The sequence below is a fragment of the Trematomus bernacchii genome, unplaced genomic scaffold (genome assembly GCF_902827165.1).
Source record: "Trematomus bernacchii unplaced genomic scaffold, fTreBer1.1, whole genome shotgun sequence".
NCBI lineage: Eukaryota > Metazoa > Chordata > Actinopteri > Perciformes > Nototheniidae > Trematomus > Trematomus bernacchii.
The window spans coordinates 5,759,136-5,776,360 of NW_022987648.1; the positions used below are offsets into that span (position 1 = coordinate 5,759,136).

At 41.8% G+C, this 17,225-nt stretch overlaps 1 protein-coding gene across 3 annotated transcripts; it reads left to right on the plus strand.

The window, feature by feature from the left end:
• Positions 1-26: 26 nt before the first annotated feature.
• LOC117485810 (interferon alpha/beta receptor 2-like) lies at positions 27-17,140 on the plus strand. Of its 3 annotated transcripts, none has more exons than XM_034134511.1 (8): positions 27-105; positions 1,123-1,224; positions 1,583-1,712; positions 3,614-3,789; positions 5,720-5,868; positions 7,472-7,631; positions 8,330-8,445; positions 14,929-17,140. In XM_034134511.1, the coding sequence occupies exons 2-8, from the start codon at positions 1,161-1,163 to the stop codon at positions 15,547-15,549; spliced, it is 1,416 nt and encodes a 471-aa protein (XP_033990402.1). In that variant the 5' UTR covers positions 27-105; positions 1,123-1,160; the 3' UTR covers positions 15,550-17,140. The 3 variants fall into 3 exon arrangements, with proteins under 3 accessions (XP_033990402.1, XP_033990403.1, XP_033990404.1); XM_034134512.1 differs by having other exon boundaries at positions 30-105; positions 1,142-1,224; XM_034134513.1 differs by lacking the exon at positions 27-105 and having other exon boundaries at positions 877-1,224.
• The last annotated feature ends 85 nt before the right edge of the window (positions 17,141-17,225 follow it).

A 17,225-nucleotide genomic window follows, 5' to 3' on the forward strand; every position in this document is an offset into this window, starting at 1 on the left:
AAACTGAACTCAAGTTCCTGAAGGCAGCATGAACAGCTGCAGTTTGTATGCGCCGTCCACCACACCGCTGTCTGTCAAAGCTGGAGAAACACGTTCTCAGGACAGGTAACTGTAATATCTAACTGTTGTATGTTAAGAACTGTTTGTAGCTGTGACCTTACTACTCTTCTAAAAGCTTTAGATCGCTACATGCTGATACAGTCATTGCTAGTCCATGAGTTAGCTAAAGTAAGCTAACGGTAAATACATTTCCGGCTAGGGGCTGCCTTGAGAAAAACACAAATAAGACCAACTGAGTTACATTTAACAAGATAGCGTTATATGTATTAAGAATTCATTCATTTGTAAATAAGGGGACGTTCAACTGTGTATATAAGCTAACTAAGCCGGTACAAAGGCAAAGTGAAAGTATTTTTGAACTCACAGTGACGTTTCGATATGAAAGTAAACTGGTATAACAGTAACCTGGCGTAATGTGGAAATGTTACCTTCGATTGATTGATTGATTGAAAAGTTTATTAACAGCTTGTATATTGGGTACAGTACAGTACATCTCAAAACATACAATTGTTAAGGGGATGCAGACCAGAGAAAGACTTTCGTCTTGTTTACATCAGGGTCCCCCATTTCCAATTCATCATATCATTTAAGACATATAAGACATATTTGACATACAGATGGCTTATTTACAATTTACATACAGGTGGTTTTTTTCATACAGATGGCTTATTTACAATTTTCATTTTAGATTTCGTTCTAATACATCCTAACCGGACATTTAAGACATACCAAGTCTACAGATATACAGTTAGTAACAGAGTCTAAAATGCGAGTATATACATAGATGGGGGGGGAAGCTGTCCATTGTACGACAGGTTGAGATTTGTACTATTACCGGGGCCAGTTTTGCAATGCTCTCCCCCGAAGGTGCTTCAATTGTGACAAGGGTTATTTACGGTAAGTCTAACGTTAACTGCACATGGTGTCAGTGTGAAATAGAAAATAGTTTGCTACCCACCTGATATTCATCACATTACATTCATTTCTCAGACAATTTTGTCCTAAGCAAGTTCTGATAATTGTACTAACAACACGATATGATACATTTGATTTGACTAAAAGGCTGCTGTTGTAACTGCAGCTGATGGGGGGGGGGAAGCATGACCGCTCTCCTGTGGATGCTCGCGCTGCTGCCTCGCGTGCTGCTGTCTCGCGTGCTGCCAGGTGAGGACACATGGTTTAGTAAAGTTTGTGACATTTTTGTGAGATGTTTGACATGTGATCCAGCTTTAATTACAGTTTTGGGTCATGCATTATTATACGGTACATTTTACTAGTATATATATTATATTGTATTAAGTATAATTATATGCTGTAGTGTAGACAGACTTTGATACCATTGTGGAGTTCACCTTTAATACATCTCTGGATAACACAGAAAGTGTAGATTCAGTTGTTAACAAATCGAATAACTTGTTTTTTTTAATGCCAACACTTAGTATGTATATTTGAGGTGCATTTTAGATATGAATCTGCTATACTGTATGTATATACATTTAATGCCCGTTTATTTGTATTACAGCTATGATTAAACTCCCCTCGCCTGTCAACATAAACCTGACCTCAAGCCATTTCAAACACGAGTTGAGATGGGAGCCTGGACCAGGGACACCCACAGGAGTCTACTTCCATGTTGCTGTAAGGACAGACAGGTGGGTTTCATCAGTGTTTGTTATAGTTTATTGTATGTATACTAACTGTGAGTCTTTATAGAATCAGCCGGTTGCAGGCTTATTGATGCGTTCTGTTTGTGTTACAACAGAAAAGCATTACAGATGTTGGTCAGAGTTTGTACAAAGACACACACACACAAAGATGTTTGTGAAGAGACGTGTACTAAAGTGCAGTTTTAAGTCATAATCCATTTAGTGTTCCAAGCAGGCTAGAATACATGTTTACGCTTAAACCATCAGGTCATACAATCATTCACAGTCCGATATCAGCCAAATGTCACAGATAGTGACATCAGGGTAGTTTTCTGTTCTTCTCCTTTTGTTTACAGCAGTCAGCGTACAGCTGGCTCTTTACCAGTTCAGTTTTATACATGTGTATTATGATTCAAATATTAAAACAAATGCTTTGTAATTTCTATTGGGACTAAAATAGATGGATAGATAGACAGACAGACAGACAGACAGACAGACAGATAGACATTACATTTTACATTACATGTTACTTGTTAGACGCTTTTATCCAAAGCGACGATAGACAGACAGATGGATGGGTGGATGGATGGACGGAGGGATGGGTGGATGGATGGAAGGATGGAGGGAGGGATGGATGGATGGATGGAGGGATGGATGGAGGGATGGATGGATGGATACTTTATTCATCCGAAATTGGGAAATTAAGGATAAGCAAGCAAGTAACCCTAAAGACATTATGCATAATAAGGTGGAGAATTGATTTGAGTAGATTTAAAGGACATCTGTCATGCTATATTTAAATGATATATTGTAGGGCCATACCTATATAAGGTATATTTATACGTTTCTGTTTTCAAAATACCAAACAGATCATGCATTTTAGCCATGCCTCATTTCGCTCTATTTGCTGTTCTCCAGCCCTGTTTTTTGCAGGGGGCTGATTCTGTGAGCTGCAGCTGACCACGCCCCCCTGCAGGAGAGGGGAGCGCGCTCTGAACAGCTGCTGGGCTGTCAGAAGAGGGGGAGAAAAATAGATCTCCGTCCTCCGTGTTTTATTATAGCCTATTATTATATAGAGTCGTTATTCATTTGTTTTAAAGCTCAATAAATAACAAAGAAGACCTTTGACCGGCACTTTTCTAATTTTGTCCGGAAGATTTAAACTTTAACGGACATCTTGACCGGCGAAAGAAACTGAAACTGAAACTCTGCCGCACGTTCCCCTCGTTCCTTGGAAGAGGCGGAGAGGTGGGTGTTTGTCATCTGCTGGTGGACTAACCGGAGAGAATTACAGTGCTTGCCTCGACGGGGAGGGATTGCATTGAATTAAAGCAGCAGGAGCAAACGCTTGCATCTCCAGCGCTTTCGAGCGGCAATGGCCGGCCGTGGCCCAACCCCACATTCCCCTGATAGGTGGAGAGTTGGCCCAATAGCCGTAGCGCCACTTTCCTGATGTCAGGACAGTGTTCAAATCTGGATCAGTTTTTATCAGATCCGTTGCAGCTCCTTTTTTAGAGATTTGGGTATGGAGGAAAATGGAGAGGGTTGTGTTTTCTGACACTTGGTGAGTTCCCTGGAACACCGGGGACACATATTCATGTATGAAAGACGTACAAAAGTGCATTTTGCATGATAGGTCCCCTTTAAGGTAATTTAAAAAACCTTTTTCAAACAGCAGTCAATGCTGGTACTGGTAAGTAGTACCAATGGTACTACTTACAAATGCTATTGTCTGAAATATTCGAAGATTATCTTAATAAAATATGGTTAGACTGAAAGTGTAGGCGTCACGTTATTGACCTTCATATGTTGACAATGACTTTTTTGCGGTGAGAAAGCATACTGCTGTCAACAGTGGTGTCTTGTGGCCTCCTAAGGTCTGCTCCTCTCCTCCTCTGGTCCTGCAGGGGGACTCTCTGGGTGCCAGTGGCCGGCTGCCAGCATGTCCAGTCCCCTCTGGTTTGCAACCTGACAAAGGCCTTCTCCGTCCGGGATCAGAAGTACTTCACCAGGATCTCAGCACTGCTGGACTCACAGCCAGCCACCGTTGTCATACTCCCTGTATTTGAGCCCATCAAAAACAGTAAGTTGCAACGCTCTGAATTTAGATGTTGAATTAAAGGACTAATAATGGAGATGGCGTCTAGAGATGCCTCTTCCTTTCTTCCTGCCACCCCATCATGTTCTCTCCATTTGAACTTCTGTTTCTCTTCCTTTGAAGCAGAGAATATCAGCCCATTGCATTTCCTTTTCCCTTTTTCTTCTTTATGACCTTGGTTGTGGCATTCCTGAACCGACTTGTTAAGTTCTTTGGATTTTTCATGTTCTTTGATATATTCCTCCGCTACTAATAAGTTATAAATACGTTTTAGCTACAGGTTCCTCTAATTGGAAGACTGACTAAATAAATCAGGAATGTGTTTTGCTGTTTCGGTACAAAAGCTTGCATTTTCAATTTGGACAGCGTTAACATGCAACATAAAAACAAGACACACACCAAAATAACAATAACAAATACATTAAGGCTGCATCTACACAGAGACGAAATGGAGAACGAACCGAATTCGATATAAAAAAAGTATTCCGTCCACATGGAATCGGCTCAATAAACGTGTCCGTCCACACAAGACCACTCAACCCGCTGGAGACGCTGTAGTACATATGCTGGGCCTGTAAGTGGCGCTGTACTTCCGCCACAAAATACACCAAAAGCAGCGAAGAAGAACCCCCGAGCATGGTTGCCATGGTTGCCTGGTTGCCCTTCTGTTTATTCTCCGCGGTGGATTTAGCAACATGTAGTTCATGTAGTTCTCCATGTCCACTTGTTGCTGATGGTTGTGGTAGAGGAGCTGTAGATTTTCCACTAACATGACCATGCTACAGCAGTGAGCAGCAGCGGTGGGGAGAGAGGCAGGGCTCTGGCTGTTTCTCTTTTTTCCCTCCCCGAGGCGAGCGTGTGCTCCTGCTGTAAAAGGCAGGTGCACCCGCTGCCACTGTAACTCTGAGCCTGGCTCCCGAGCAGGACGTTCTCCCCGGTAGTCCACCAGCAGATGAAAAACACCCACCTCTCCGCCTCTTCCAAGGGACGAGGGAACCGTGCGGGGGGGTGTGCTGGAGGCTCCTGCTGGGTGCACTGTCCTGCGAGATACCGGGACCTAGCTCGAAACACTCGGAACACTGTTGTTGTTGTTGTTGTTGTTGGCGAAACACATCAGCAATGACGCGTGTGACGCTGGGGGTGAGCAGGAGAGGCGGGGCTATGGCGTACACACGGAGCCGTTTGGCCCCCCAGAGCGTTCCGTCCGCAGACCTACCCACCTTGGGACCCGTTACCGTTTGAGGGCTCAGTTTCCCTGGTTCCGTTACGGCCTCGTGTGAATTAACCGTCCATACGATAGAGAACTGTAGCAGATACAACCCGTTTCGTCTCCGTGTGGACGGGGCCTAAAAGACAGTTCATTCTCACTTGGTCATTTGGTGATAAAACGACAATTTAACCTGTGTTATTTTTCAATTTCATGTTAAAATGTGTGTGGGTGTGTATCCCCAGTAAGCTCAGTAAGGTCCTTCTGTTCGCCTACTGTTACAGACCTGCTGCAGTGCAGCACACACTGAATATACCATTTAATTTTTGAATACTTTGACTACAGAATGTCGGGCATTGTTTGCTGACAATATAAAACCAGCAACATGTATCTTTGCTGAGAGTATGGAACTGGGTTTTACTAAATAATGCTCCTCATATAACACTTACAGCTCTGGATATCTCATGTATTGCAAGTTATATTACTGAAAATGAGATGCAAAACAAGCTTTACCCCCTGCACTTGTTTAATTTCTGCTGCTCTGTTGAATTGTTTCACAGAGACTTGTATGGAGTCAGAAGAAGAAATTGCCCTTTCACAAATATATGGAAATGTTTATAATGGCGATCTTCCCCTTTTTTTTTCTATCAGCTAATGAAGACTTCATGATGGTCATATTAGTTTTGTCCCTGTGTCTGTGTTCTCCAGCTACCCTGGACCTGCCCCTGCTGACTGTGACGCCCTGTGGCCAGGACCTGTGTGTGGACCCCCGGCCCCCCGTGGAGCACCTCAGGGCCTACTATGATATTCGGCATTACACACTCAGGATCCAGAGCAACAATGCAAACAACGCACAGGTACTGCATATAGACTCACATACAGTGTGAAGGGGCGGGACTTTACCCACAAATCTCTAAGTGGTAGACCAATCACCACAGAGCTGGCCAGCTAACCAATCAGAGCAGACTGTGTTCTGGTTTCAGACAGAGGGTGAAAAGAGTTGCTGCAGCAATAATGGGTGCTGGATGAAATGTACAGAGTAGTAACAAGGACAGATAAGCATTTTAATGCTACTGTGTGATGTTTCGAAAGCTAATGCTCACATTTATAAATGTCATCTGAGGACATATTTAGGTTTTTGCCGGTGCTATAATGATATGTAATGAAACAGGTAGTGTACTTTAACATTTAACCTGTTGATAGAATAAAGTTAACAGGTATAGAATTGGACCAAAATGATGCATTTCACAGAAAACATCACCCCCAAGAGGACCAATTGTATATCAATTACTCCTCCCATATTACCTTGAACTCTTGAAGAATGCTTTGTTTTTCACAAATGCCTCCACGGTGAATGTGAAATTGAAACAACACTAAAAAGTATTGCTTGATCAAAACATACATATTCAACTCTGCATGAACAGGCCAACTACTGATGCTATGATTCCAACTTCTGTGAATAAAACGTTTTCAATGTTTTTGTGACATCTCAAGGTTTTAATTCTTTGTTCAGCTTCGATATAAGATAAGATAAGATGGTACATTATTGATCCCAATGTGGGAATTTCTTGCGTTGTAGCAGCATAAAAAAGACATGGCATTGTACGATAAAGATTCAAAGAAATAAACAAGAAAGTAGCAAATATACATGTTGAAGGCCTGGGCAATATATCAGTGCTATATTAATATTGTGATATGAGACCAGATATCGTCTTAGATTTTGGATACTGTAAGTGGTGTATTTTCCTGGTTTTAAAGGCTGCATTAAGTAAGGGATAATGTGCAGCGAGGCGGTCATTATGGGGAAAAGAACACCCGACGCCTTGCTGCACATTATCCCGCTTATAACACGGCCACATACTAAACAAACTAACGACTCGACTCCCAATATTCATCGAAATGATTTTATTGACTTAAAAATGATCCTATTACTTCCACAAAACGGCTGGGACAACAACAACTTTACGGCAGCACTGTCCAACTGTGTTCACAGTTTCTGATCCACTAACAAGTCCTTATACTGCAGAGCCCATACCGTGTTCCTGTTAGTGTTGGCTGTGATGCAAGTCAAATTTCAGACATGATCTGACCAATAAAGTATTATCGTATCGTATCGTATTCACTTCCTGTCTGTCTTCTTCTGTTCATTTATCTGACGTCCAGCACTTTAACCTCTTTTCCTTTCTCTTTCTTGATCCTCCTTAGCAACGGTCATTATAGTCCTTGACAGCGGTCTGTAGTAGGGTATTAACAATATGTCACATGTTCTGAATTAACCAATAAGAAAACGAGTTTACAATCAAGCCGTGTAATAAAGCAGATTGATATTTCCCGAATCTACCAGACAGTTTTAGCTGCTCTATTTGCCATTACCTGCTTAGTCATAAATCCAATTACTTTTATTATTTTGAGAAAGCAGTAGTTTTGTCTTGTTCTAACGTGGCGTCTCTTTCTGTGCAGTCATTTATGGACACCCAGTCTCTGGAACGAGTGATTCTGAAGAATCTGGCCTCTGGCAGACAGTACTGTGTGTCAGTCCGTGTCTCTGACGTTTGGGAGCAAAGGAAGTCCAACTACAGCCAGCCTGTGTGTGCTTTCACCCCCGCCCACTACACTGCAGGTACAGCTCTCTGTGTTCGGGTGCACAACATGTTATCGTTCTGCAGTGGGATTATTTTCCAAAGTCCTTATGACTGCTGCTTCATATCTTCTCTGACCCCATGGCGTCCACATCAATAAAGAGTTGTTAGAAAAGCTTTCTCTGACTAGAGTGGTGCAGTAATGAGTCTTAAAACTAGCATTTTACCACTTCCGGTTACCTTGTCTCAAAGTAAATGGTTTGTGTTGGGTTTCCCCTTTCCAGAAGTGTGTTTTTTTGTGCATGTAAATGGTCTACAAAGGCTTAAATCCCTGTATCTTTGTTTACTTCTAGAACATACTGTAGTGACATCATGTAACACTCACACCTCTATTGGCTAGCTTTTCATCACATTGTACATGATAGGCTAAGGGACGGGACAGCTCTAAGAAGTTGACCAACCACGACAGAGCCGGCCAGTTAACCAATCAGAGCAGACTGGGCTCTGGTTTCAGACAGAGGGTGAAAAGAGATGCTGCAGCACAGGCAGTATGAGAAAAATAAAGAGCTTTTTGAACATTAAAGCATGGAGACATGTCACAGTAGAGACACTACATACTAATATGAACCTGAACACTTTTAGAATATGTCCTCCTTATGATGAAGATGATGAAGCTTGCTGTCCTGCAAGTCACTGCGGGTTTATGTGTAAATAATCCCATGACCCCTGTCCTCTGCAGACCCCTGGATCTCTGCCTTCTTGATTTTGTTTGTGATATGTGCTCTGGTGGTTTTGGCCCTGATGCTCTACACTGGTTCCATATGTCTGATCCAGAGACCCCTGCCATCCATCCTGGTGAGTAAAACAATCACCCTAGTTTTTTGGTGGTGCAGAATTAATAGTAACAGTTCTTGGAAGGTACCCGGCTGCCCCCTCGTAGCTGAAAGGTACATTACATTTGTTGTTTAAAAGTTTTTAATTTTGTCTCTTTTAGAAAGTGACAAATAGTCAGCAGTAATGACTACAAACTGACATGTATATTAAAAAATGATTCACAAACTACTCCTTGAATAGGTAGTAGGTTTAACTGAATAGGTAGTAGGTTTAACTGAATAGTTAGTAGGTTTAACTGAATAGGTAGTAGGTTTAACGTTTCGGTTTCTGCATTCATCATGTTGAAGGGACGCTGAACATTTTACATTTAAATTAGTAATAAGTCAAAGATTATTGGTGGACCTAAAACTGCTATGAGGAATGTATTAGTAGAATTAATGGACAAATATTTGAGTGATGAGACATATTGATAACTCCCTCCCTGAAATAATGAATGACAGACGGATAGTAACACGGCAGGGTCCGACACAGGTTTTTTTCGATTCAATCTAAAAAAAGGTCTTGGTTTTCAGAATATAAAAATATTATTGTTAAATTCAGGTATGCAGTGCCTCCCTTTTTGAAGGCTTTTTTCTCAAAATAGTGTCTCGACTCAATATTTGGATTTCAAAATCAATAGTCATCTCTTCCGTCCAACAGTACGTACAACTTAAAACGTGTTTCTGGGTTGAAGTGCCTGAGTTTGAAATAGCAGGTCATATTATGATTCGTTGTCTAAGAACCCTGTTGGTCTGTACAGAATGTTGCATTTGTGGAATGGGATTGAGGTCAGAAAGTGGAAGATTGGTTTATAAAGTAACAGATGTCAGTGTTAAATGAAGCATGTAACATGGCTTTATATTAGGAGAACATCAGCTCTGAAAACAGATTTGATTTCCTTTAGCACAGCGGTTTTCAAAGTGTGAGGCGCTCGTCCCCTGTGGGGCGCCAGAGAGCTTCAGGGGAGGCGCAGCGTGAGAAAAAAATAACGAGAAACAGTGAAATCTAGCTAGTTGACTTCAGCTAACTTTATGCGAGCGGCAACATGGATCAATTTTTAGTGAAGTTAACTAAAGTGAGAGAGGAGACAGCGTCTGGCAGAAAACGTCACTTGCACACTTTTGGCTGTCTGGAGACCGAGTTCCCCCACCTCGCCAAAAAGGCTGTAAAAGTGCTCATTCCCTTCACCTCCGCCTACCTGTGTGAGTGTGTGTTTTCCGCATTGACTTTGATCAAAAGCAAGTACCGGTCAAGCAGGGGCGGATCTACTGGGGTGCAACTGCCACCCTAAGAATAGCCTTGCCACCCCAGCTGCCACCCCAGTTGGCAGCTTTGTTTTGAAATAAAAGTTGTGGCTCATCGGACATTTATGAGAGAAAATCCCTAATGTCAGAGTGCAAGTGAATGCAGCACAAGACGCGAGCCTTGTAACCCCTCCCCCGGCCCTGGTGCGAGCGAGGAAATGTGATTGGCGGTGATTTCATTTGAACGGGGCGGCACATTCGGACCCAAGTAGACGGAAGGAATGAGGTATTTGCGGTCTTCAATGACAGAGAAGAGACTGTCAAGTTTGGCTGTACTCAGCATTGACTCAAAACGCACTAAAGCTGCTGATCTTAATAAGTCTGTGAGGCGTTTTGCTGAACAAGATGGTAATCGCCACATTCAGCTGTTATAGGCATGCCAACTTGATGCTCTGCTCATGGATGACTCGATGAGCATAAACAACTGTTAAGATGATGACCTACGTGTGTAAATATATTTTTTTCTTTGTGGGGGTCTGCCCCCAAAAAACAGTTTTAAGTCCTGAGAAAGTCAAATAAGACGGTGTGTAAAACTACACTGCCCAGCCAAAAAAAAGTAACCACTTTGATTTAACTAGGCCAGTAGGTAAGGACATTCCACTGGATAATAATACCCCTGCATTATAGCAACAACAACAATAATAATAATAATAATAATAATAATTGGGAGGGGGGGCGCGGCTGTTCTTATGTTCTCTGAGGGGAGGCTCACCTTCCCACACTTTGAAAACCCCTGCTTTAGCATACACAAAATGTGCTGTTTTATTTGCGGTTTGACTTTTTCTGAGTAAAGTAACAGGAAAGCACTGCAGGTGGAAACACTTGAGCAAAACACACCCCGTGCATGTGACTTTAGTGGCTGTGGTTGATGTGTGGTGAAAGAAGAGAAGACACTAAGGCAGGCAGCTGCAGAGACCTGCTGTAGCTGTGCAGCAGGGTGGAGGCTGTGCTTAGTGAGGCCTACAGACCTGGTGACTCTGAAGGCCAAAATGCTTTGCAGGGTTTACAAAATGGAAATTGAGGAAGTGAAAAGCTCGACCTTTAAACACTCTTTGTGTGTGTTATTTGTATTGTTGTCATGTGCCACTGTAGCTGATGAAGGGAACAACAACATGTCTTCAGTTGGAAAATGGGACTGCTAGTATCAAAAACACATTGAAAATGTTATTATTAAAGTTGAAAAAAAGTAATATCTTTTAGTTTATTCAGACACATATCTAAGTACATATTCAGAGACTTAAATATACAGCACTTAATTGCCTTTTCCCTTCTTCACTTTGTTTTATTTTTTTATCTTTAGACAGATTTAGTAGCATAACCAGAGATATCCCATTTAATATATACTATCATTTTGAATAAAGACAAAAATGTATTCCTGTGAAAAAGGGATGAAAGTTTCCTTTATTTCAATTCAGTTGACCCAAAGTAACAGTATTGCCATATTTTATTTGGTTCATTTGTTCTGCAACTGATTGATATTTATTTTCCCTTTTTATTTATCGGCATCATTTTAAATACAGTAAGAGTTAGAACTTCGTTACGAGTGAGTTGTGAACTTGGAAAAAAAAGGGGGAGGGTTAAGTTTAGGGTATTTGATATTTTCCTAAGTGAGATGATTATTTGGTTGGTAGCTTTTGAAACCAGCAATTCATACCAGTCGTTGGATTGATATACTAACAGCATGCTGGGATGTAAGAAGCGTTGTGTGTTGGCGTGGGTTAGAGTTAACCTTTCATATTTGCGCTGTTTGTCATGCGAGGGGGATTTAAACAGGCTTTTTGTGTACAATAAGTTGCAGTTTCATGTTCCATTATTAATTAGCTAAACCCAAAGAAACACAGAAAGATATGGAGGGGGTTTCCCCTCAGCCTGTATGTGGCTGTAAATGAAATGCCAAGTGTGGAGGCTCACCAACAGTTTATTGTCCAGCACACAGCACTTCCCGGCACTTTAATATGATTCAGCAACATTTACGCTGACGGGAAACACGCTGCTTGATCGCACAGAATTAGATGAAAATGTATGTCTGAACTGAACGGAAATGATAAGTTAGTACTTAAAGGATTGGTACATTACAAGTGTTTAATCAAATAATCACATTTTCTTTTCCATTAACCAGTCTTTAAACACTGCCAGAGCCCATACTAGGGATGGGAATTTGAAAGCAAATTTATATTCGACCCCCAAAAAAACGGTTAACCGAATTTACAGATCCTATAAAAAATGTTAATAATAAATAAATGTTCAAATAAATATAGAAACCAAGTCGAATTTGTCCAACCTCTATTGAACGGGTGACCGCAGTTTGAACAGTTGAGAGCCATAGGCCTACAGCTTTCATGCTTAAAACATAACAACATAACGGCTTCTGACCTCTTATTGCTCATTGAAGGCTAATTAAATGAATCAAAGTCAACTTTATTGTCAATCTTTCAGTTTGTGTGTACAGACAGAGAGATCGAAATTCCATTTCCCACAATCCTGAATACAATAACAAAGATATATAAAAATATGTATATACCTATATATATATACATATTCATATTTTGATATATATATATATACACAATCAACAGACACATTTATACATATGCTCACATTTAGTCAAATAAATAAAAGCACAACAATCAATATATACAAAATAACAGTCACTTCAGTAACTTAGAGAAATGTGCATTAGTGCAAGATTGTCCATAGCAGCTTAAAAAGTGTATGGGGCTGGATGTGAGTGTCTGAGTGAGTGGTGTTAAAGTCCATGTCCAGTGGGGGCAGGGGGGAGAGAGTTCAGCCTCCTGACAGCCTGGTGTAAAAAAGTGTTCTTTAGTTGGGTGGTGCTCGACCTCAGGCTGCGGAACCTCCTCCCTAAAGGCAGGAGGGTGAAGAGGCAGGTGGAGGGATGGGTGGGGTCACCAGCGATGCTGAGTGCTCTGGCGGGTGTTCTAGAGGTCCAGGAGTGAGGGGAGTGAGGCACCGATGATCCTCTCAGCTGTGTTCACGACGCGCTGCAGGGTCTTGCGGTTGGATGCTGTGCAGCTTCTGAACCACACCGTGATGCAGCTGCTGAGGATGCTCTCGATGGCGGCTTGGTAGAAGGAGAGCATGATGGGGGGGGAAGCTCCTGCTCTCTGAATGCGTTGCATAGGCTAGATTATTACAACAGGACAGAGATCAACAACATATAACAAGGCCTATGCACAGTATGCAGCTATTTTAAGACTCATTTTTGTTTAAGAGAATAAGCATGTCTACCTGCTCAGGGGAGAGGCGGGTGCGTAGGCCAGCTGTAGAGAAGACCCTCTCAGCTGGAACGGAGGTTGCGGGTATAGCCAGGTATTCCTTCGCCAGGACACTGAGTTCTCTGTACCGTCCTTCATTTTTCCTCCACCACTGTAGTGGGTTTTCCTCTGGTGGGATGCACGGCTCACTGAAATAGAGTTCCACTTCATTGTGGTCTGGGTCTTCAATGAAGTAATAATAATAATAATAATAATAATACATTTTATTTATATAGCGCTTTTCACAACTCAAAGACGCTTTACAGTATGAGGGAGGGTAGACAAACAAGGACAGGCAAACAAATAAATATAGTAGTAGTAGTCCAAGTCCTTCCGAAACAGGGTGTTTAACGACACGGCCCGTGTGTTGCTGCAGCTCGGGCTGACTGGTTCTGGCTGTCTGACTGTGGCCGTGCTGGGGCCCTCAGCCTGGAGCCCATGGCCACCAGCAGCAGCAGCGCTGGTCCTCCTGTCGGGCGCTCGCTTATGCATTTCCGACGATCTCCGAGCGGAGAGTCTGCGCTACAAAACACAGGTGTTTATCCAGCGATGGATAAGATAAGATATTTAATTAATCCATTTGATAATATGTAATCAACTTAGGCACCCCTCCCATAAAAAAAGAAACTCTTATTTGAATACCTGAATCATTTCGAATATTCGTTTAATCATTCCCATCCCTAGCCCATACTGTGTTCCCTTTAGTGTTTACTTCCTGTCTGTCTTCTTCTGCTGTTCCTTTTAATGTTTACTTCCTGTCGGTCTTCTTCTGTTGTTTTCTCTGACGTCCTCTTACCCTCTTTCCTTTTCTTGTGCTCTTTTCTTTTCTGGGGACAGTCTAGCCATCGTCAATCCACAGTTTGGTGCTCTTCACAAATATAATAATGAATATTCCAAAAGTATTCCATGATGTTTTCTGATGGAGGAAACTAATCCTGTTTTCCACAGCTGACGTTAAACAGACCAGACTCCTTTATGTGGATATGACTGCACATCCTTGATCAGAGAGTCTTCTTTAGCAATGGTCTGCTAGACAAAAATAACAGACCTCTGGAATGTTTACATTTACCAATCAGCTTTGAGTATTCAACTAATCTGTGTAATACACTTAGTTAAGAAAAACAATCTAATCCAAATTGCATTGACAATCTACACTTTTCCCTTAACTGTAATGCAACCTTTAATACCAGGGAAATACTTGTGAAATGACTTTATCAAAATGTAAGATGATATGAAGTCCCAGGTCAGGATATGGACTAATGCTAATCCTAACCCAGCCCCGAACACATCATTAGGCTCCGGGAACCGGTGTAGGACATTGTCAATAAGTGGTTCATTCAAATATGTGACTATGGAAACATAGGGCTACAGGTGTAACATATCGGATCCAATGTTCAATATAATACTATTTTAACTAAATAAAGAGACAAAACATATCCTTTCAACTCATGCTTCATTTTGCAACCAATTGTTATTTTTCAGTGTTTCTCTTTGTGTATGTTTGCTAAATAAATTAATGCAAATAATAAGTTGTTTTCTTAGAATGCATGTCTCACCAGCAACAAACTGTGTGCAGAAGTTTTCAATCAGTCAATGATGTTCCACCATACAGACTTCTCATAGGGTGCTAAATGTATTCCTTCTGCATCAAGAAGCAGAAAAGTAGTACTACTGTATGAAGAGGTAATTTGCCTACTTGACATTGCACATGCTGCTATGTGACTATTGCTCATGCACACATTGCAATGTTGATGCTGAAACGAAAAGCATCATTTCCTGCTCACTAATGGAAAATGTACTTCCTGTTAGCTGTTTTAAGAGTTCAGTTGCTGTTGAACTAACCTGTTGGTTTTAACTTGTTCCTTTCCTTCTCTCTCTGGTCTCAGAGGTCCATCCATCACATAGAAGAAAGGACAGTCGTCCCCTCCTGCAACTCGTCCTTGTCTTCTCTCTTGAATCTTGAACCAGCAGCGCCCCCTTCAGGTGAAAAGAGCAGCTGCCACAGCTCGGACGAGAGCGATGAGGAGGAGAGTGTGACGGAGACGCCGCGGGGGGGCAGAGGAGGAGGGTATCAAGTGAAAGGAGGCCCTAACCCCCTCTCTTCCTCCTCTTCATCCTCTGGGTCTGCTCCTTTATCCCCACAGCCCCTGCCAGGGCAAACAGTCTGCTATAACCCCTCCCCTCCAGCAGAGACATGTACCAGTGCTGGACTACAACCTGCCCCCCCCAGCCCCACAGACACACACTGCTCCACCATAGGGACGAAGGTGGAGGGAGGGGGGGGCAGCCAGGAAGTGAACCTCCTCACATTGACTTTCGGCATCCACGGGGAGGGGGAGGAAGAGAAATCACATTTTGACAAGGTAGAAGTGAAGCCAGAGGTGGAGGCACAAGCTGCGGACACCTGGGAAGTTCCCATAGAAACTGTTTCCTACCCTGGTGATGAAGATGAGGAGGAAGAGGAGGAGGAGGAGGAGGATGAGCAGACTGGGTATACGCTGCGGTGATGGTCCTGGGGTTTCCCAGCAGGAAGTAACTGGGTTTCATTTATTTGTATAATTTCATAATGTGTTAGCAGCGGTGTAACTGCAGGTCAGGCAGCAGCAGACTCTGAGGCTGAGAGCAGCTATCATCCCCTCCTCTGGGTTTTCACTTTTTTTAATTCATTGTTTGAATCGGTCAGGTGGCATGCTTCAAGCAACCACAACAAAAACAATAACAACAGTAATGTTTGTGCACGAGGCGCTTCTCTTGATAAAGCTTTGTGTAAACTGCAGTGCCTCCTCTGCAGCTGAAAGGCAGAGGAGGCACTGCTCACTGTCACGAGTTGATATTTGTCTGTCTGTTATTTTAGTGCTGTCACGTTACAGATATATTGATGCTGCAAATGTTGGATCATGTATCATGATTTCACATTTGCCGTTTCCTTCCAGGGCATGAAGGGATTTCTCCCCTGGAACTCGGGCATTTGGTTGTGTATTTAATGCAAGATCCAAGCGTCAATCCGTAGCAATGTGCTGAGCATCGCTGGTTGCTTCTGTTTGAAAGTGCTTCCTTTCTGCAGGGTGCCAAAAATGTGACATGGCCTGGAGAAAAGTCGCCATGTCACAAGTTGAGTAGGAATCTTTCGACGTCAATGCCTTTCAATCAAAGAATGAGGAATACTTTTAAATGGAGGTTATTTTGTACATGTTGAGCTCATCCTCTCTGTGAGCTAAATACAAAATGAGAGAGAGACGCTTTTTCAAAACATTTCATCCATTTTATTGTACTCAAGATCAGTGATTGATGATGAGAATGTCTGAATTTAACTTGCACTGAGAACAACTTGTAAAAAGGGCTAGATAGTATTTTGCAAAAAAAGGTCCACATGATGGTTACTGTATATCTTGTTTTGTATGTATGCACTCGGCTCTTAACTCTGAACCTGTAGCGACAATGAGACTAAAGATGACACTATTAAAGAGGCCCTGTTCTGGTTTTTAGGGTTTTCCCTTTCCTGTAGTGTGTTCTATAGGTGTGTGCACGTTAATGGTCTGCAAAGGCTAAAATTGCGGTGAAAAGAGGTGCTGCAGCACAGGCAGTATGAGAAAAATAAAGAGCTTTTTAAACATTAAAGCATGAAATACAGACATGTCACAAATAAGAATCTGAAAAGAGCATAACAGAGCCTCTTTAATGCCGCTTTATCTAAATGAAAACAAATGGATCATCAATTTACATTTTGGAAATAATTGAATATGTTTCATCACGTAGTCTGTTACATGTATGAACTCTGAGCCGGGCAGCTGATAATCATGTTTAGTTATGACCGGTGATATTAGTGAATGAATGTGACACACTAACAACTGTAAAATCTTCTGTTTTTATTTTGCCATATTTCATACAGTCATATTAACATTGCGCTTGTTTTAAGTTACACATTGTGTTTAGGTGTTACATGCAAGTTATTGTATTTAAACACAAATAATCGAACAAATTCCATATGTTACATTCTTGTATTTTTATACTCACTGTGAAATCTTGCCATATTCAAAAAAACGTATTAATGCTCAAACCTGTACATTTCACATAAATAAAGTCACAGTTTCAATAGCATGCCGAGTTTTCTTGTTTGTATTCTCCCAGTAAAAGTATAATTTCTTCAAGAGAAAGATCAAAAAGCGGACAAAAGAAAGTTCAG